Source organism: Pipistrellus kuhlii, unplaced genomic scaffold, assembly GCF_014108245.1.
Source record: "Pipistrellus kuhlii isolate mPipKuh1 unplaced genomic scaffold, mPipKuh1.p scaffold_m20_p_10, whole genome shotgun sequence".
NCBI lineage: Eukaryota > Metazoa > Chordata > Mammalia > Chiroptera > Vespertilionidae > Pipistrellus > Pipistrellus kuhlii.
Window position 1 is genome coordinate 53,449,496 of NW_023425405.1, and position 20,932 is coordinate 53,470,427.

Here is a 20,932-nt window from a genome sequence, read left to right on the forward strand (position 1 = left end):
AACTTCAGGTGGTTGGTATATTTAGAATTTTTAGTTTAGCTTTTTGTTAATAACTTGTAATTTCTATCTCATGTAGTTTCCTTTTAGAATTTATTAAAGATTTTAGGTTGCTAAGCAAACAACTTTTGTAAATATTTCCTGAGTGCTAGGATGAGTATGTCCTTTGTACAGTTTTCATATAACCATTAAATCGATATTAAACACTGGTGAGATTCTCTCTATAACCTTCCTTATCTCTCAACAAGTGAGACAGTTAAGTAAATTTTTATGCTGCTATTATGTATCTTTTCCTTAGATGTTTAATCCTCTTTGCTTTATATATTCAGCACACACCTGGTCATAAATATTTAATTTTTTTCATTCAAGTTTTTAAAAATATATTTTGAATTACTTGGGCTCTGTCAATTTATTCTGTACTCTGCCTTTAAATTTTATTTTTTAAATGCTACCTTGCTGGCTTTGTTTCTAATCTTTTGCTAAAATTTTTTTTTTCATTTTCTCTCATTTTAAAATTTGTATTTTGGGGTTTTCTGTTGATTTTTAGTGTGTACAGGCTTTCTATTTAGCTTTAAATATTTCAAAGACTTTGGAGACTCAAACTGACTGTGGATTATTATTGACCTTTGTGGTTTAAAAAGCAGGCTTACAAGCCAGTCCAAATCCTGGCTTTACTATTTATTAATCTGTATGACCTTAGGCAGGTTATAGAAACATTGATTCTCAGTTTTTACATTTGTGAAATGGAACAATTAAACAATACCTAAACTTTTCAGGATTGATTAACTTAAAAGTGCTTGGTATATTGTATAGTAATTGCTTTATGAATGTTTGCTGTTGGAGATATTGTGTGGGTATAGTAAAGGGGAAATTTTAATTCATCATAGATGATTATTTCTTATATTAATTTAGAAAAATGTCTTTGTAATAAAAGAAATTTTGAGTTGTAAGGTACCAATTCCAATCAACCAATAACAGTATTCACCATTGATGCTTTCCACATAATATAAAATATTTGAACTATCTTGTGTATAGTTCCATCTTAAACATCTGAAGGAGTCATTAGTGTAGAACTCTCTAAAGTATTTTCTTTAGAATACTATGGTTTATTTTCAAATTCAAAGAAATGATTTCTCTGTGTCCATTGGAAGAGATGATAAGGTAATTCTTTATTTGCTAGAAGGAAGTGGTATAAGTCTTCTAGCATCTAAACCATTCAATTTGAATATTTTGGTCTTTATCCCATGTCAGATTGGCTCTTTCAGGCAATGCCTGAACATAAAAATTTCAGTCTTGAGTGGGCATCAGAAACACGTTTTCATTTTATAACATGTATAAATTAAGGTAATAAGTGCATTTAATGAGTTTATATCTTTACTAGACGCCTAGTGCACAAATCTGTGCACCTGTGGGGTCCCTTGGCCAGGCCTGTGGGATCGGGCCAGAACCAGCTCTCTGACATCCCCTGAGGGATCCTGGATTGCAAGAAGGTGCAGCCCAGGCTGAGGTACCCCACTGATGCATGATTGGGGCTGGGGAGGATGCGGGAGGTTGGCAAACTGGGGAGGGACTGTGGGAGGGCTCCAGGGCTTGTCTGGCCCTTATCACTCAGTCTCGATTGGCCCAACCCCAGCAGCAAGCTAACCTACTGGTTGGAGTGTCTGCCCCCTGGTGGTCAGTGCATGTCATAACGAGGTTGAGTGGCCTTAGCATATCATTAGCATATTATGCAAGTTGAATGGATGACTGAACACTTAGCATATTAGGCTTTTTCTTATATAGGATACCCATGTAATCACCACCCAGATCAAGACAGAACGTATCTATCATTCCAGGCCGTCTTACTCCTTCCCCATCTTTACCCCTAAACAGAGCTATTCTAATTTCTATCATCTTTGATTACTTTTGCCTGTTCTTTCAGACCGCAGACCAACGCTCTACCACTGAGCCAAACCGGTTTCGGGCTTTTGCCTGTTCTTAAGCTTCATATTAAGAGAATCAGACAGTATATACTCTTATTAATAACTTTGGCCTTCCTCTCTGTAAAAAAAAAAACAATTAAAGAAAAGAAAATGGAATAAAAGGTCAAGATACAAAAGTCAATTGTATACACACACACACACACACATACATATGCTAGCAAAATGAGAAAATAAAATTTATTAATCACAGCATAAGAAGTCAACTGCTTAGGAATAAATCCTAAGAAAGATGTACTTCTATACTAAAAATTATAAAATACTGCTGAGAGTAAAGATCTAAAGCTATGAGGGAAGAAGAGAGGGAGCATGCAAGAATACTCTAGCTCACCAATTGGAAGCCTTGATAGTATTGCTAGGTGTACTGGTCAATTATGTGGATTTTGTAATCAAAGAAAACCAGATAATTTCAAGAGAAACATCAAAAGTGCTTTATTCAAAATAATGTCCATCACTAGCTACACATTTCCCCCATTTTTCAGGTAATTTGTGGATACTGTCCCAATAGAACTTTTCTTGTTTTGAGGCAAACTATTCAGAGACCCAATTTTCCACTTGTTCGTGTGTTTTGAAGTGCTGCTCAGAAAGTGCGTGTGCCATTGATGGGAACAAGTGGTCATCTGAAAGACAAGGTCAGTGAATAGGGCGGGTGGGTTAATACTTCCCAGGCAAGATCTTTTGTGTCTTTAACTGGTTCTGAAGTGTGTGATGTTGCATCATCATAAAGCAAAATTACTTTGCCGTGACTTCTGGCCCATTCTGGTTGTTTCATGATCAAAGCGTGGTTCAGATTGATTATTTGTTTTCAGTAGCAATCAGTATTAACAGTTTTACCTGGTTTTAGAAGCCCATAATACACTATATCTTCCTGATCCCTTTCCAAAGCGATTTGGCCTTGCAGTCGATGTAGATGGTTGATCTGGATCAATCCATGATTTTGTGCATTTGGGATCCTCAAAATAAATCCACTTTTCACCAGTCACAATTGGATGCAAAAAAGACTTTCACACTATTGAAGCAAAATTTCACTGGTGACTTTTCGGTTTTCCATTTGTCTTTTGTTCAGTTGATGTGGCACCCCTTTTCCTTCCTTTAAAATCTTTCCCATTGTTTATAAATTATCCTAAATTGTTTGCTGAGCAAGGGTGAATCTTTCTGCAAGTTGTTTTTGTGTTTGACACGCATCTTCATCCAATAATGCTTGTAATTATTGGTCTTCAAACTTTTTTGTTTGACCTGGATGTTCTTTGTCTTTCACATTGAAATCAGGTTTTAAAGCATTTAATCCAGCATTCTCAAGTATCTTGCGATGGAGCATGTTCACTATAAGCTTCCCAAAGTATACGATAAGGCTCAGCAGCACTTTTCTTCAAAATACAGTCATGAATTAAAACTTCCTGCAAGTACTCTTTTTTTGGTACGAAACTCGATATTTTTAAGTGTAAAAATATTTATGATGTTAACACCTTCAGAAAGTCTGATATGAAGTTTTGAAGCTTAATACAACAAAATAGCATGCATATCAAATCGCATATATATTAACATATGTGTAACTCCATCTGTTGGGAAAAAAAATCCGCATTATTAACTGGTAGTTAATCTAGTAGGTCAATTCTCATGTTGGGCTATCTATAGATTCAATGCAATCCCAATTATAAACCCAGCATTTGTGTGTGTGTGTGTGTGTGTGTGTGTGTGTGAATCGACATGTTGATATTAAAACTTATGTACAAATGTAAAGAAACTAGTCAAGGCAACCTTGAAGAACAAAGCTGAAAAACTTTTCTACCAGATTTCAATGCTTAATATAAAGTAACAGTTATTAAGATCATGTGGTATTGGCACAAAGATAGACATAGACCAGTGATTTTCAACCAGCGTGCCACAAAGATTTTTTTTCTTAAATCTTTATTGTTGCATGAGAATTTTTAAAACATGCAATATCTAACTAGTCAGGGGCACTGTTCTCATTTCCTTTAGATTGTCAAAATTAAAAAATGACAACAGCCAATACACTAGCTGCCCAGTATGAATGAATCAAAATTATACTTATTTTTTTTGCAAGATTGGCAAAAATATATTTTTTGTTGTGCTACAGAATTTTAGTAATTGCTTTATGTGTGCTATGAGATGAAAAAGGTTGAAAATCTCTGACGTAGGCCAACCAGAGAGAAAACAAATTGTTGTAGGAGGTCTTTGAGAGGTATGATACAGATTACACCAAGCTGCATCGGAGGTTTCCCCTCCACCCCGCCCCTTCATTATTTACATTAATGAATCGTAATGTAAATATCTGTGTTTTCCCATGGTCTTAGGCTCTACAGCAGCGGTTCTCAACCTGTGGGTTGTGAACTGCTATCAGGGTCGCCTAAGACCATCGGAAAACACAGATATTTACATTATGATTCATTAACAGTAGTAAAATTACAGTTATGAAGTAGCAACAAAAATAATGTTATGGTTGGCAGTCACCACAACATGAGGAACTGTATTAAAGGGTTGCGGCATTAGAGAGGTTGAGAACCACTGTCATAGAGGGTTTGGTACTATCTGCAGTTCAGGTGTGTGTCTTGGAACATATCTCCTATGGATAAGGAGGGACTATTATACTGGCAAAGAGACATTAAACAAATAGCCCACAGTCACAGGGATTTGAACATGGCCATAACAAAATACCAGAGGCTGGGAGGCTTCATCAGAAATTTATTTTGCAGTTTTGGAGGCTGGAAGTCCCAGATTAAGGATCAGCAGAGTCCAGTTTCTGAGGAGAGCGCTCTCTTGGCTGGTAGGTGGCTGCCTTCTCTCTGCGCCATCACATGGCCTGTCCTCTGAGTCCGTTAAGACCGAGAGCGAGCTCTCTGGTGTCTCTCCTTATAAGGACACTAACCTATCAGATCAGGCCCCCACTCGCGTGTCCTCACTTTAATTCCTTACTCCATGTATGGCTACATTGAAGACTAGGGCTTCAGTATATTGTATCATGTAGTTCTAATTCAATGGCTGAATTGTGCAAATATGCAACTTATTCTTTCTCCTATTGGTGGTCAGATTGTTGCCAGCTTTTGATTATTACAAAGAACATTTTTGAATATGTCTCCGCACAAATTCGAATGCATATATTTCTCTAGGATACATACGTTTTCAAATACTTGGTCATAGAGTTCATCATCCTGTTTGTGTGACTTTCAAAGCCTTTATTGGTAGTAATATAATTTCTTCTTCTTAAACCTCAGTATACCAGAAAAACCAGTCATCTTTTATTATCTGTATCCAATGAACCTTTTTAATTTTTTTAAAAAAAGTCTTTAGTGAAAATGTAGAGAATAAAGAAACAGAAATAACTTTATTAGAAATTCTAATAAGAATGTAAACATAGAAAACACAACTTTTAAAAATATTTTTTTCTAGTTTTGAAGATATTTAATACACAAGATGGTTATCATCCCTTAAACACAATTGGGTGTTTAACTATCACGAACCTAGAATATATTCACCTTATGAATCGTGTCTCAATTTCAAATGTATCTTTAATGGGCTCTTGTTTATTATCAGTTTTTAAAATGTAATATGTTGAAGAACTCGGATGTAACTTTTTTTTTAATCCTCATCTGAGAATATTTCCCCATTGATTTTTAGAATGGAAGGGAGAGGGAGAGACAGAGACAAATCGATTGGTTGCCTCCCATACACGCGCCAATTGAGCCTGCAACTGAGGTACATGCCCTGGACCCGAATCTAATCTGGGACCTTCACTCAGGTTGGCGCTCTACCTACGGAGCCAAACAGGCTAGGTCTGATGTCGCATTTTTATTGAAGAGAGGCTGGCCATCTGTTTTGCTTCATAATTAAAAAACATTTTCACTTTGATTTCTAAATACCTATCAAAACGGTAAACCCAATTGATTTTTCACTCTTATATAATCTATTTACCCCCCCCACCACCACCACCACTATGGTTGAATATCTTTATTTTAGTTATGTTTGACTAGAATACGTAATGAAACTTGGAGATACAATAAATTCTCAAAAAAACTGATTTGATCATCAGACTTATTCAGCTCAAGTTGTAACTGACTTCATCTTTTTTAAAAATTGTATTTTTTATTGCTGATAGTATACAGATATCTCCCATTTGCCCCCCCGCCCCCCCCCCATTCCCCTTCCCACCCCTCCCAACCCCCTCTAGGTCTTCACTATCCTATTGCCTGCATCCATGGGCAATGAATATAAGTATATAAGTTCATTGATTTAGCTCTTGTCCCCCCAACACCACATGGAGGTATGCCAGTCTATTCCCTGCCTCCATGCTTCAGATCTTATTTTGGTGGTCAATTCATTTTGTTCATTAGATTCCACAATGAGATCATGTGATATTTATCTTTCTCAGATTGCTTTATTTCACTTAGCATATATTTTCCAGATCCATTCATGCTGTCCAAAAGGGTAAGAGATCCATTTTTTATAGCTGCTTAATATTCCATGCTGTAAATGTCAAACAGCTTTTTTTTTTTTTTTTTTTTTTTTTTTTTTTTTTTTTAATCCATTCATCTACCGATAGGCACTTGGGCTTTTTCCAAATCTTAACTATTGTAAATAATGCTGCTACAAACATAGGGGTGCATATAAACTTTCTGATTGGTGTTTTGGTATTTTTTTGGACATATTCCCAGAAGTGGGATTGCTGGGTCAAATGGAACTTCCATTTTTAATTTTTTTGAGGAAACTCCATACTGTTTTCCACAGTGGCTGCACTAATCTGCATTCCCACCAGCAGTGAACTAGTGCTCCCTTTTCTCCACATCCTTGCCAACACTTGATTTTTTTTGATAATAGCCATTCTGATAGGTGTGAGGTGATATATCATTGTGATTTTAATTTGCATTTCTCTGATGATTAGTGATGGTGAGCATTTTTTCATGTCTTTTGATCATTTGTATGTCCTCTTTGGAGAAATGTCTATTCAGGTTTTCTGCCCATTTTAAAATTGGATTGTTTCCCTTTTGTTGAGTTGTATAAGACTGTATATTTATCAATAGAATATTAACCCCTTATCAGATATATAACACTGGCAAATATGTTCTCCCAAACAGTGGATCCCCTATTCAATTTGATGATGGTTTCTTTTGCTGTGCAGTTTTCAACTTTGATGTAGTCCCATTTGTTTACTTTCTCCTTAGTTTCTTTGCTCGGAGATGTATCCATAAACATATTACTACACAAGATGTCTGATATCGCCTATATTTGCCTTTTTTATGGTTTCACGCCTTACACATAAGTCTTTTATCCATCTAGAGTTTATTTTGGGGTATGGAGTTAAGTTGGTGGTCTAGTTTCATCTTTTTGCTTGTGTTTGTCCAGTTTTCCCAGCACCATTTGTTGATGAGACTGTTTTTACTCTGTTATGTTCTTGCCTCTTTGTCAAATATTAATTGACCATAATAATGTGGGTCAACTTCTGGGGTCTCTGTTCTGATCCATTGTTTCATAAGCTTGTTCTTATACCAGTTGCAGGCTGTTTTGTTAATAATGGCTTTGAAGAAAACTTTGATATCTGGTATTGTAATCCCTCCTACTTTGTTCTTCTTTCCCAAGATTGCTGCAGCTGTTCAGAGTTTTTTATGGTTCCATATAAATTTTTGGAGTATTTGTTCTAGTTCTGTGAAATATGCCATTGGTATTTTATTTATTTTTTATTTATTTTTTTAAAATGATCTAAATACTTTTAAATATATATTTTATTGATTTTTCACAGAGAGGAAGAGAGAGGGATAGAGTCAGAAACATTGATGAGAGAGAATCATCAATCAGTTGCCTCTTGCACAACCCTTACTGGGGATGTGCCCGCAACCAAGGTACATGCCCTTGACTGGAATCGAACCTGGGACCCTTCAGTCTGCAGGCTGACGCTCTATCCACTGAGCCAAACCAGTTTTGGCGCCATTGGTATTTTAAAAGGGATTGCATTAAATCTATAGATTGCTTTGGGCAGTATAGATATTTTAATGATGTTAATGCTTCCAATCCATGAACATGGTATACTCTTCCATTTGTTTATATTTTTCTCTATTTCTTTTTTCAATGTCCTGTTTTCCAAGTATAGTTCTTTTACCTCCTTTAAGCTTATTCCTAGCATCTTATTTTTTGTTGTTGTTACAATGGTAAATGGGCTTGCTTTTTTCATTTCTCTAAGAGTTCATTATTGGTGCATAAAAATGCCATTAATTTCTGGATGTTGATTTTGTATCCTGTTATGCTGTCAAATTCATTTATTAAGTCTAGTAGTTTCTGGTAGAGTCATAGAGTTTTCTACGTACAATATCATTTGCTTCTTCCTTTCCAATTTAAGTGCCTTTTATCTGTTCTTCTTGTCTCATTGCTGTGGCAAGGACTTTCAATACTATGCTGAATAAAAGAGTGGTGAAAGCAGATATCCTTGCCTTGTTCCTGTTTTTAAGGGAAATGCTTTCAGTTTTTGCTCACTGAGTTTAATGTTGGCTATAGGTTTGTCATATATGCCCTTTATTATGTTGAGGTGTGATCCCTCTATTTCCACTTTACTGAGCTTTTATCAAAAAAGGTTGCTGGATTTTTTCAAATGCTTTTTCTGATATGATGTGATCATGTGGTTTTCATCTTTCAGTTTGTTTATGTGTATCACATTGATTTATGAGTATTGTAGCAGGCTTGCATCCCAGAAATACATCTCACTTGATCATGATGTATGATTTTTTTTTAATATTCATCTATCTATTTGAATTACCTTTGAATATATACCTTCCTTTAGTATTGTATTTGCCTACTTACAAACACTATCATGTAAATTATGATAACAAACATAAAAGGTGTTATCATAAAGTATTGTATGATTAAGCCCTTTCTTTTGGATGACTGACTGGATGAGAGTATGGATTCCATTTGTCCTTAAAAATATATTGTCTGCTCGCTGAATTTTGAATTTGAGAAATTTTCTGTCTGAGATTTTACTTATGAGTCCTGAGTGTTGATTTGTTCAATAACCATGGAGCATCTGTTAAAATGTTTTGGCATTATGGGTGAAAAAAAAACACACCACTAACTTCCTAGTTGTGCCCAAATAAAAGCTTAAAAGACATTTACAACCTGGCCGGGCAGCTCAGCTCACTGGAGAAATATCCCCTACATCAAAAGGTTGTGGGCTGGATCCTTGGTTGGGACATGGGCAGGAAGCAACCAATTGATGTTTCTCCCACATCAATGTTTCTCTCTCTTCCAAAAAATCAAAAAAAATATATCCTGGATTGAGGATGAAAACTTTATTAAAAACATTTACATGTTATGTCTCCAGATTTCTTTTATACAATACATTCTTGATAGAAGATGCAATATTTGAGGCAATGCAATAAGAAAGCTGGAGGATAATGCAAGTTATTTAACTGTTGCTAAGTGATGCCATCACTGTTGTTTTCTCACTGTAGTCTTTTTTTTTTTTTTTTTATTTTAGTTCCTGATGTTATACCAAAGGTTAATGTTTATATTTTTCTTTTTGTCCTTCCCCCTCTATTAAACTTGGTCTATTTTATTTAATGCAAAGAATAGGTTTTTACTTTTTTGATATTCTCTATAATTTGTCTTCTATTCACTGGCATTTTCCAAAAGAGGGTACTTTTGGTTTTTTAAATATATTGAACATTTTGGTTAGAAAACACAATCTGTACAACCATCAAATATTTGAAATTTGCAGAGATTTTTAAAAATTCATTTTTTATTTTATTGATCTTTTAGAGAGAGGAGAAGGCAGATGGAGAGAGAAACATCGGTGAGAGAAAACCATTGACTGGCTGTCTTCTGCACATCCCCCACTGGGATCGAGCCTGCAACCTGGCCATGTGTCATGGGCAGGAATCCAACCAGTGACCTCTTGGAGCATGGGACATGCACAGCCACCTGAGCCACAATGTCCAGAGTGAAATGTGCAGAGACTTTGTGATCTAGAACATTTATAAAAAAATGTGTTGTCCTGGCTGGGTGGCTCTGTCGCTTAGAGCACCAGGACATTAAGAGATTAGTGGGTTCCATTTCAGGTCAGGGCACAAGCTCAAGAGACAACTGATTGGTTTCTCTCTCACATGGCAGTTTCTCTCTTCCCCTTCGTCTCTCTGTAATCAATACAATAATTGGAAAAATTATTCTATATTGTGTATACTAGCTTTCTATATCATTACAAATTCTACATAAGTCTTAATTTTAGATGCATCTTTTCAAAACCAGCAAATGGAATGATTCCATTTGTCTAATTTAATCTGGTAGTCTTTTAAAAAGAATTTTTTTTAAGCTATTACTACTGAAATACTTAGACTGACTTTTGTCATTTTTTACCTTTTTCCTCCTTCCCTTATATTATAGTGTACTATATATTTCCCTCCCCCCTCTGCTGGTTTGAGGTCTTTAGAACTTTTGCTAAGAATATATAAGAACCGTATATCCTTTAACATAATTCTGAAAAGTGATGCATCCCTTTTACAAATATTTAAGTCAATAAATATAAAACCATTTTTATCATAAGTTTAAAACACTGCAAAGGAAGTTATTTCTATAGTATAGTATAGTGATATTTTGAGTTAAATCAATTACATTAACTGAATCTAAATATCATAGAAATCTGATATTTACTATCCCTCCTTAAAATAGCAGGAAATTTTACTCTTTTATTTCCCCACTTACTTTTTATCTCATTATAGTACAGTGATGCTTGAAAGTATTTTACTGATACCTCGTCATACAGCTGTTTCTCAGAATGTATGAAAAGTGTATTTATTAAAATAAAAAAATTGGGGAATTAAAAAAATTAATTTTTTATGACTATAAATCTCTAAATGGTAAAAACAAGAAAAAATATATCAATTTTAATGTTATTAAAAACTAATTTTTATTGAAAATGTATCTCGTAAGGAGGCGGGTGGTGCTGTATTTTTATATATTCAAGGGTAAATATTACTAATTGCTAGAATGAGATATCAACCTTATTACTATTTTAAAAGTAAATGCTTAGAATCATTCATGCATATACTAGTAAATAAAAAGGAATTTTGTTATAGTGATGCCATTTAATTCTTAGATGCCTTTATGTTATATGCCAAAAAACCACAAACTCATCTATCATTATTTTGAATGATCATCAGTTGACAATTTTTTTAATTGATTTTTTTTTTTTTTTTGTACAGAGAGGAAGAGAGATAGTTAGAAACATCAATGAGAGAGAGTCATCGATCAACTGCCTCTTGCATGCCCCCTACTGGGAATATGCCCGCAACCAAGGTACATGCCCTTGACCGGAATCGAACCCAGGGCCCTTCAGCTCCCAAGCCGATGCTCTATCCATTGAGCCAAACAGGTCCCCATCAGTTGACAATTTGACTACACTTTCTTCAATTCTGCTGAAAGCAAAGGATTACAAACCACCCTCACTGGAGACCTTGTTGTTCAGGCCATTTTCCTTTTTAACTCCTTGGAATGTTTACCAAAAGGCTTTACTAAGACTTACCTATAACTCTTACACTTAGAATCATCTTGCTTACGGAAAAGATAAAACTGAGTAAAAATACCCCCATAAAATTGGAAATTGCATAGATATCTTGAAGATGATTAGAGATTTAGAAATATTATATTTGAAAAGTATTTGTTACAAAATTAAAAGAGAATATAAAAATATGACAAGGAATAATCTTAAATAAAGCTAGTTTTCTACATTTAAATGTACAATTTCTTAGATTATATTTTATGGACATTTACACCTATACCTATATTCTGCTTTTGAAAGTATTGTTTAAGCTATTTATCAGGCTAAGATTCACATTTCAACATCTCTGAAATTGGGGTGCATCTTATAATTAACTAGAGGCCCAGTGCATGAAAATTCATGCACTGGAGGGGGCGGGTCTTTAGCCCGGCCCGCCCCTCAAACAGTCTGGGATCCCTCAGGGGTGGGAGGTGACCCGGCGATCAGGGGAAGGCAATGCAAGCCTCGGCCAGCCCTGGTTACCTGAGCCTCAGATGGCCCTGGGCAGCTGGGTAGCCACCATCCGAGGCTTGCCTGTGCCTCGGGGTGACCCTGGGTGGCTGGGGGACCACCGCAGAGGGGCTGGGGGGACTGGATGCTACCATCTTGTGGCTGTGTGCGCCACCATCTTTGATAGGCCAGTCAATTAGCATATTCCCTCCTCATTGGCTATGGGCATCATCATCTTTGTTACAGTATGAAGGTCAATTAGCATATTCTCTCTTTATTAGATAGGATGGCATATCAGTTTATTCTTTTTTGGCATATCACAGTTTAGTTGGCAATGTTTTTCTTTTTTAAAATTTTATTTTATTTTTTATTGTCTAGTTTTAATGTCTCCTTTTCCTTCAACCTTTTTTTTTTTTTTTTTTTTAACTAGGTGGCATATAATGGTGAATCATATAATAATAATGTCTTACATTAGAAAAAATTATATTTGCCTGTGGAAATTAAGAGCAAAGAGATAGTCATTAGTAAGTTCAGAGATTATGCAAGGTATCCTGATGGCTATTATGTTTTATGACTACTACTGATGACTACTGTTTTACTTATAGTGAAATCCACACTCTACTTCTTAATTTTTAAATGTAAATATACAATAAGAATGAAAAAAGCAGATAAATAGTTCAGAGATAATAAGAAGGAGCCTTGGGCCAGGTAAAATTTTAATATGAATTTGTAGAATCTAATGATGAACCTGGCAAAGGTTAATAAAAATATGTCACCCAAGAATCTGAAAAAATGTTCTAGAAAATATAAAACCATGAACTTACCTCTGAAATATGATCTTTCAACTTGAAGATACCTTAACATGTCAGAAATTAACATGAAACTTTTAACTTCCTCTTGGAAATCATGCAAATTATGCTACTCAGACAGGTTTTAGACATATTCATCAGGCTCTTCACCATTATTGATAATGGTAAAGACAGTTTGCTTGACATCAGATTCACCAAAACCCATAATGCTTGAATATTCTAATTCTAAGGAGGATGAGGTCAGCAACCTCCCAATTAGCTGCCTAAAAATAAGGTGTCTTTCCCTCATGGGCTCTGAGCTTTACTTTCACACTCCTCACCTTAGGAAAAATGGTTTTTTGAATAGTCAGGTGACAGAAAAAGCAAACCTGTTAAACCTGTCATCAGTCTGCCTCCCTACTTACAATACATCTAAATTCTGAACATCTCCACAATTGGCCAATATAACCCATTTTTAAGACCACATCTCACCCACAATGAAAATACATTAATTTCCACCATACTTCCTTGGTGGAAAGGAAGGAAAGATCCGTACAAGTTCAAAGGGAAGAAACATAAGTCCACATCTTGATGGGGGTAGTGGCAGCGTTCTGGAAGAGTATGTGAGACCTTAAATATTATTGGGGCAATTTTTGAAAAATATACTGCCATAGATGTATTTTTGTTTTTTAAGTGGGATAGGGTGATTACATGATGGCAGAAGAAAAATTGAGAACTGGCATAATCCACTGATCATGGAGATGGTCTTTAAAGACAGATCAATTTTAACAAGGAGTACATATGGGAATTGAGGATCTGGCTCTGGGTCCCTTAAAGCTTTCTATGCCTGCATATCCCTTATAAAAATTGAATATTGTTTTCTGAAGATACAACTATAGATTACTTTTACGTTCTTTAATTATATATTTAAGTTACATACTTAACTATAAATTTTTCTAATCAAATTATTTAGCAGGTAAAAATGTGTATTCTGAAACTCAAAAAAACCAATTTTTCATTTAAAACAGTAATCTATTTTTTTTTTCATTCAGCTAAACGAAAGTAGGCTAATAATTGAAACAAACCAGCCGAAACCGGTTTGGCTCAATGGTAGAGCATCGGTCTGCAGACTGAAAGGTCCCGGGTTCAATTCTGGTCAAGGGCATGTACCTTGGTTGTGGACACATCCCTGGTAGGGGGTGTGCAAGAGGCAGCTGGTCGATGTTTCTCTCTCATCGATGTTTCTAGCTCTCTATCCCTCTCTCCTCCTCTCTGAAAAAAATCAATAAAAAAAAACAAAACCCCAAAAACACAAACCAAAATATCAATGATAACTGACATGACCAACTACAGTAATATAGCAATGCATCTTTTTTGATAACAAAAAATGTTTCTCTTTAAAAAATTAGAAAAAGTCAGACCTCTGGAAGTAGATGTTGGTAACCTGACAGGAAAAAGTTTTACATTTAGTTGTTTAACATTATACTTAAGAGTAAAATCAAATGCACATAAACTGTTAGAAGTTAAAATTCAAGTCTTCCAAATATATACTTTAGCACAAAATGCTCCCTGACTTGCTTTTTTATTTTTGCCAATAACCCAGTGATCTCTAAGAATTGCTTTAATAGTTATCTCCAAAAACTATTTCCTAAAGATATTTCTTTCCTATGAAGTTCAATAAAAGATTTAAAAGGTAATACACTTGTTCTGATTTTCATTACACATCATGACCTCGAATCATTTTGAAAGAGAAGATGTCAGGGAATAAAGCTATTTCCTTTAATGTACTGGGGAAAAAGTATTTACTATTTTTCAATATACAGGATATAAGGGCAGAACAATATAGTAGATATAGTCAGAATGTTTGATTTATTCAGCAAATATTTATTAAGCACCTACTTTTTTCCAGGCATCATCCTAAGAGCTAAGGATATAGGGGTGAATGAGAAATAGCTACAAATTGTTTGAGTGCTTACCATGTGCCAGGCTCTGGCCTAAGAGTTTCACGCATGTAAACCCATTTAATCCTCAAATATGAAACCTCTATGACATGGGCATTATTAATTTCTTCACTTTACATGAGAAAACTGAGGCATAGAGAAGTTAAATAACTCATCCAACTAGTAACTGGCAGTAGTAGTACTGGTTATCATGGATATTTTATTAACCTAAAATCCTTCCCTTCTCATTTTCTTCTTTGCCGATGTGAAGACCTAACAAAATTGAGTATGGCTCAAATAGGTGGTGTGATCATTTCTTTTTTGGACATTTATTTATGCAAATGGGTAAACAAGATTTTAACTAGCTCTATTTTCATGCATTGTGGCCTCAAAATATTAAAAAAGCCTGAATATTATAAGACTTGATTTTTTAAAAAATAGTTAGAAAAAATTATACCTTCCTATTTTCCTCTTCGTTACTGTAGGTAAATATTCATAACATTTCTCTGTGGAAAACCACTTCTCCACTTCAGGTAGGCATGGTGGGGCTAAAAATCACAGCTCAATCTCATTGTAAGTAAGGGAGGGTTCATTGTTCAAACTAATTAGGCTGCATACCTTGGAGAGTTATTGGTAAGGACTACACAAACATAATCTAAGTAAGCATGGCCAATCTGCCTTCCCTGGGATTCACAAAAGTGGGAAATGCTCTCTTCACAATGGAAGTGAACTGAGACTGCAGGTAGCCATCTTTCTTAGCCTCAAGAGAAAATATCTCCACAATACTGAGCAATGGGAGACATTCAGACACAAAATACTTTGACCTATCTATGCGAGAAATAAGAATGTTCTTGCCTTTTTCCAATTAAATAAGGGTATAAAACTCTTTTTTACTTATGCTCGAGTTTCTGTGACTTCCAGTCAAGTTCCAATGCATTTTAACAAAAGCATTACAAAAAACATGCACATAACACAATCGTTATGGCAGGAACAGAACTCTCCTTTATTCTATTCCTTGGCCCCTCTTTCCCTATGTGAACAAATACAGAACTGTCTATAGCTCAAAGGATGGTTTATTTTATTTTCAATAGTAGGCAAAATATTTGCTTACAAATTCTGATTACAAAGCATTATTTTATTTTATTATTTTTTAAATATATATTTTATTGCTTTTTCACAGAGAGGAAGAGAGAGTTAGAAACATCGATGAGAGAGAATCATCGATCAGCTGCCTCTTGCACACCCCCTACTGGGGATGTGCCCGCAACCAAGGTACATGCCCTTGCCTAGAATCGAACCCGGGACCTTTCAGTCTGCAGGCCGTCGCTCTATCCATTGAGCCAAACCGGTCCCGGCACAAAGCATTATTTTAATACTTCTATTCTTTTAGCATATGACAAAACCACAATATAGCTAGAAAGACAAAATGTTTTATTTTAAACACTGGAAAAACATTAAAAGACAAATGTCCATTATATAACCAAGAATGTTAAGTAGTTGGAAACTGCAAATCTTCTAAAATGTGGTAGGCACTTTCAGAGAGCTAAATATTGCAAATTATCCTACCATATTTCTTTTCTAATGCCCGCAATATTTGACATGATGAAAAATTCCAAGAAGACTCAACTAACTAATTATTCAGTCAAAGTCACCATGTCAGGGTTCAATTTAAGTACACAAGTGAGTTTTGTCCAAGATGTTCCTGACACATGAAGCTTCCAGTTGAATTTCAGAAATGTTAACAAAAGTATCTTCCTTTTTTGCCTGTGAATGTTTGAGTATTGCTGTACTGTTGGCTTATATCCACTACAGATACTGGTTCTAGGCCAGCCCAAGGGTCTTCAAGCATTGAAGGTTTGAAATAACTTTCCAACTCATTAGACATTCTTTTTTCTCTACCACGCCCTGATCCAAAAGGTGTAGATGTCCTTGGAGAACCCTTTAGAAAAAAAACCATCGGTTAAAAAAACATTTCCTAGAGATAATTGGTACTTTTTACAAGGTCTTAAGGGTCACACTGCTACTTACAAGTAGTGCCTTGAAGCCAAATACTGTACATTCATTTGCAAACTCCATCTTTATTTCATCTAGTGTTTTTGTTTTTTAAATGTATTTAAACCAATTTGGTATGCTCTTTTATTAACTAGAGGTACAGTGCACAAAATTCATGAATGGGTGGGGGGGGTCCCCTCAGCCCAGCCTGCACCCTCTCCAATCTGGGACCTCTTGGGGGATGTCCAATTGCCGGTTTAGGCCCAATACCCTGGATACTGGACCGGCCTAAACCGGCAGTCGAACATCCCTCTCACAATCCTGGAACACTGTCTCCTAATTTCTCACCTGCCTGCCTGGTTGCCCTAACTGCCCCCTCCCCCATCTCCCCTGCTGGCCTAACCCCTCATTGCCTCTGCATGCCAGCCTGATTGCCCCAATTGCCCCTCCCCTGCCAGCCTGGTCATCCCTTACTGCCCCCCCCCCCCAGACTAATCATTCCCCCACCCCCACCTCCACCTGGTAACCCCCACTTGTACTCCCCCGACTGGCCTGGTCACCCCTAACTGTGCCCCCCTCTCCTCTTACTGTCCCCCCTGCTGGCCTGGTCACCCCTAACTTCTGCCCACTCTGGCCCCACACAGCCTGCTGTCCAGCCTTTTAGCCGTCCCTCACTAAGCCCCTACAGGCCTGGTCCTAGGCAGCCATCTTGTGAGGGCGTGAGCGTCAAGTTGCATATTACCTCTTTATTATATAGCATTCCATGCTCACTGTCGCCTCATCTAGAAAACTTTGGGTTTTCTAAATTTGCAGATTTTACCAATTGGTGATGAAATAAATAACTATTTCAATTTCTCTCACCCCCCCCCCCCCCGTCAAAATTCCATTTTCTGGGGGGTGGGGGTGGGGGTGGGGAATGAAAACTTTAAAACCCTACAGCTTAAACATTTCTAGAATCTTCCCATCTCATTAGCTCTAGATTTAAAAGGATGGGATTGACTTGGCATAAGGAAAGATGGAAATGCATCGGATACATGCAAGTCGTAAGCCACACATCCCGAAGTACTGTCTCCTGAGCTCCCTCTCGCCGAGAGGATCAGGGAACTTCCACCATCACCCACTCTCCCCGGAGAAAGCCTGGAGCAGGGGCCAGGGTGGCTGGAACACAAAGCCGGGGAAGGAAAGGGGGAGAAAGTGCATCGGCCTGTTACCCTCCAACCTACGCGGTCTCCGGGCTGGGAATTACAGCTCTGTGTCTGGAGACCGGGGCTCAGGCTAAATCCACCGAAACGATCCGACCAGACCTCCGACCAGGGAGGGCGAACCGGGAAACTGCCAGGCAGGAGGGCTCCGGAAAGGAAGGCTTTGCCACTCTCTCGGGCAACCTGAACACAGTTACTTAACTTCTCTGAGCCTCAGTTTCTTCGTCTGCAAAGAATAGTCTCACCCCACAGAGGATCAAACAAAATAACCCGCGTCAAGGGATGGGCTCCTGGTACACCAGGCCTGCCGGACAGGCAGAGCTCCGCACACGCTGGCTGCTGGTTGTTACCTGGGGGTGGGCCTGCTGCCCCGGGGAGTAGCCGAATTGCTGCTGGGACCCCGCGGGGGACCTGGCGTAGGCGCCGGGGTAGCGGCCGGGGGACGGAGACCCGAACCGGCCCCCGGGGAAGCCGCCGCCGCGCCGCGGGGAGGGGCTGCTCCCGTAGGGCCTGCCCCGGGGCCCGTAGGACGGCGCGCGGTGCGGGCTCCCGTACCCGTCCCGAGGGGAGGGCGGCCGCGGCCCGCCGCCGCCGCCGCCGCCCGGGGGGCCCCGGTAGCCGCTCCCGCTGCTCCAGCCTCCCGCCCCCGCGCCGGGGTACGGAGGCGTCGGCGGTCGGAAGTTCTGGCGATGCATGTCTGCTGGGGGAGGAAGACCTCACTGCCGCGGCCCCGGAACTCCGGACTGAGCGCCGGGGAGCGGGCGGTCCTTTATCAAAGCCTTCCCCCGGCGCCGGAGCGCCACGTCACATTGGTTCCGCTTCCCGAAGGTTCCGCCAGGGGCGGGGGAAACAAGCGGATCATTATTATTATTATTTTTTTTATTTTTATTGATTTCAGAGAGAAAGGGAGAGGGAGAGAGAGAAACATTAATGATGAGAGCATCATCGATCGGTTGCCTCCTGCACGCCCCCCACTGGGGACCGAGCCCGCAACCCTCCTGGTTCAGAGGTCGACGCTCAACCACCGAGCCACGCTGGGCGGGTTATTGAATCGGATAAAGAATGAGCGGATTAATGAAGGAAGGAGGGAGAGGAGGATAAAAGAAAGGCTCGGGCCAAAACCGGTTTGGCTCAGTGGATAGAGCATAAGCGCCTGCGGACTGGAGGGTACCAGGTTCGATTCCCATCAAGGCCATGTACCTTGGTTGCGGGCACATCCCCGATTGGGAGGGGTGTGCAGGAGGCGGCTGATCGATGACTCTCATCGACGTTTCTAGCTCTCTCTCCCTCTCTCCCTCTCTGTGAAAAATCAGTTAAAAAATATCTTTGGAAAGAAAGAAAGAGAGAGAGGGAGGGAGGGAGGGAGGGAGGGAGGGAGGGAGGGAGGGAGAGAGAGAGAGAGAGAGAGAGAGAGAGAGAGAGAGAGAGAGAGAGAGAGAGAGAGAGAGAGAGAGAGAGAGAGAGAGAGAAAGAAAGAAAAGGAAGGCTCGGGGGCCGCCTTGACGGCCTGGCGGAGCCGGGTTAGACACCTGCCCAGCCAGCGGCGGGCCGGAGAGCTCCGCCCAGCCCAGCCCCGGAGGCGGCCCCGGGCGGCGGCCCCCGCGGCGGCGCGGCGCCGGGCTCCCTCCCGCCGGACGGCGCCGGAGGCCGGGATGCTGGCGGCGCTGGCGGCGCGGGCGCGGGCGGCCGCCCTGCGGGGCAGGAGGCCCGGCCGTGCGCGCGGCCCGGGCGGCGGCAGGCGGCTGGGGACCGGGCCCCCGCCCGCAGGTACCTCCGGGGCTCGGTCCGGGCGGCGCGGCGAGCCTCGCGAGCCCCGGCCGCCACCGGGAGCTCCCGCTGCGGTCCGCCCCGCGCGTCCGAGGGCGGGAGTCTCCCTCCGGTGACCCCGAGGCCGGTGTTTCCCGAAGTGGGGTCCGCGGACCCCCAGGGGTGCGGGAGGGTTTGGAGGGGGTACGGTGGCACCGGAGCTTGGTGGGGATTGGCGCTGCGCCGTGCTTAGCCGCGCCTAATGCTGCGTCCTCGTTTCAGCGTTAGGGAAATGATAGAAGGGGTACACATATGTCAGAAGTCTGGGAAACACTGCGGGCGGGACCAGATCGTCCCGCTTTGGGCGGGACAGTCCTGATGTGGAACCATATTCCCCCCCGCCGCGTCCCACGGCGTTTTAAAAAAGTCCCAGTTTTTGGTTCAAATTTTTTGAACCACATCAGGACTATTCTTTCCAAAAATCGGGACTTTTTTTTTTTTTTTAAACGTCGTGGGACTCGGGGGAACATGGTTACACATCAGGACTGTCCCGCCAAAAGCGGGACGATCTGGTCACCTTACTCTACCCGCTTCTTCCTTTAAATAACTTAAAAGTATGGGAGTGGGGGGTGAGGGGGTGGGGATTGGTAAGGTATGTACACATATAATACCTTAATAAAACAATGAGGGGGAAAATAATTTAAAAATAACTTAAAAAATGTGCACCCCTATTTCAGAAGGGGGTGCAAAGTGCATCTTTGGCTCGGAGAGTCTCTGCAAACAAATGCTGGACTTTACTCTCTCTTTGGGCCGAGCAGGCTGGGCAGGTGGCTAGGAAGCGAGCGGGAAAGGCTGATTTTTCAAAGAACAAAATTTGGCCAAACGCTCTTCAAAATCTTAGTTTTGTTTCACAGACTTTTAGTTACAAAGAAAAATGTGATACATTCAAGAACGACACCTAATGTATAATAAAATCCGCCTTTGTGTATCAGACAGCTGTCCCTGAATTTGCTTAGAATTCTACATTTAAATTTACTGCAGTTTTGTAGAGCTTTCTTGACGCCTTCAGAACGAGGGGTTTCTAGGCACAGAACCTTGGAATCAGCTTGTAGGAAACAGTCTTAAGTGTTGGCGATGGGACTGTCACCAGGTGTTGGACTCCTGGGGTGGACTGGACCTGGGTTCAGCAACCTGGGCCCTTGAGCTCTGGCTAAGAAAGAATTCAGAGACGAGACTCAAGATGCAAACTATAAGAGAACATTAATTTACAAAATCTCAGAGATGGAAGAATTCCTAGAAGAAA

General features: G+C 39.7%; 2 protein-coding genes across 3 annotated transcripts in view; one reads left to right on the top strand and one right to left on the bottom strand.

Moving 5' to 3' along the window:
- Nucleotides 1-16,103: 16,103 nt before the first annotated feature.
- LOC118714451 (M-phase specific PLK1 interacting protein) lies at nt 16,104-18,644 on the bottom strand. The gene is made up of 2 exons (XM_036429802.2): nt 18,234-18,644; nt 16,104-16,628 (listed from the first exon to the last, which is right to left on the bottom strand). Exons 1-2 carry the CDS (start codon nt 18,576-18,578, stop codon nt 16,428-16,430), a joined length of 546 nt encoding a protein of 181 aa, XP_036285695.1. The 5' UTR covers nt 18,579-18,644; the 3' UTR covers nt 16,104-16,427.
- A 691-nt stretch (nt 18,645-19,335) lies between these two features.
- Nucleotides 19,336-20,932, top strand: part of SUGCT (succinyl-CoA:glutarate-CoA transferase) — a 432,199-nt gene continuing 430,602 nt past the window's right edge. For both annotated transcript variants that reach the window (XM_036424491.2, XM_045578608.1), the window contains exon 1: nt 19,336-19,650. In XM_036424491.2, coding sequence (XP_036280384.1) covers nt 19,536-19,650 — 115 coding nt within the window. In that variant the 5' untranslated portion in view covers nt 19,336-19,535. The remainder of the gene's footprint in view (nt 19,651-20,932) is intronic.

Coding starts and splice junctions, on each gene's coding strand:
- LOC118714451 (XM_036429802.2), bottom strand. CDS start 18,578: ATGCATCGCCAGAACTTCCGACCGCCGACGCCTCCGTACCCCGGCGCG. Junction 16,629..18,233: donor GGCAGCAGGCCCACCCCCAG/GTAACAACCAGC, acceptor TTTTTTCTAAAG/GGTTCTCCAAGGACATCTAC.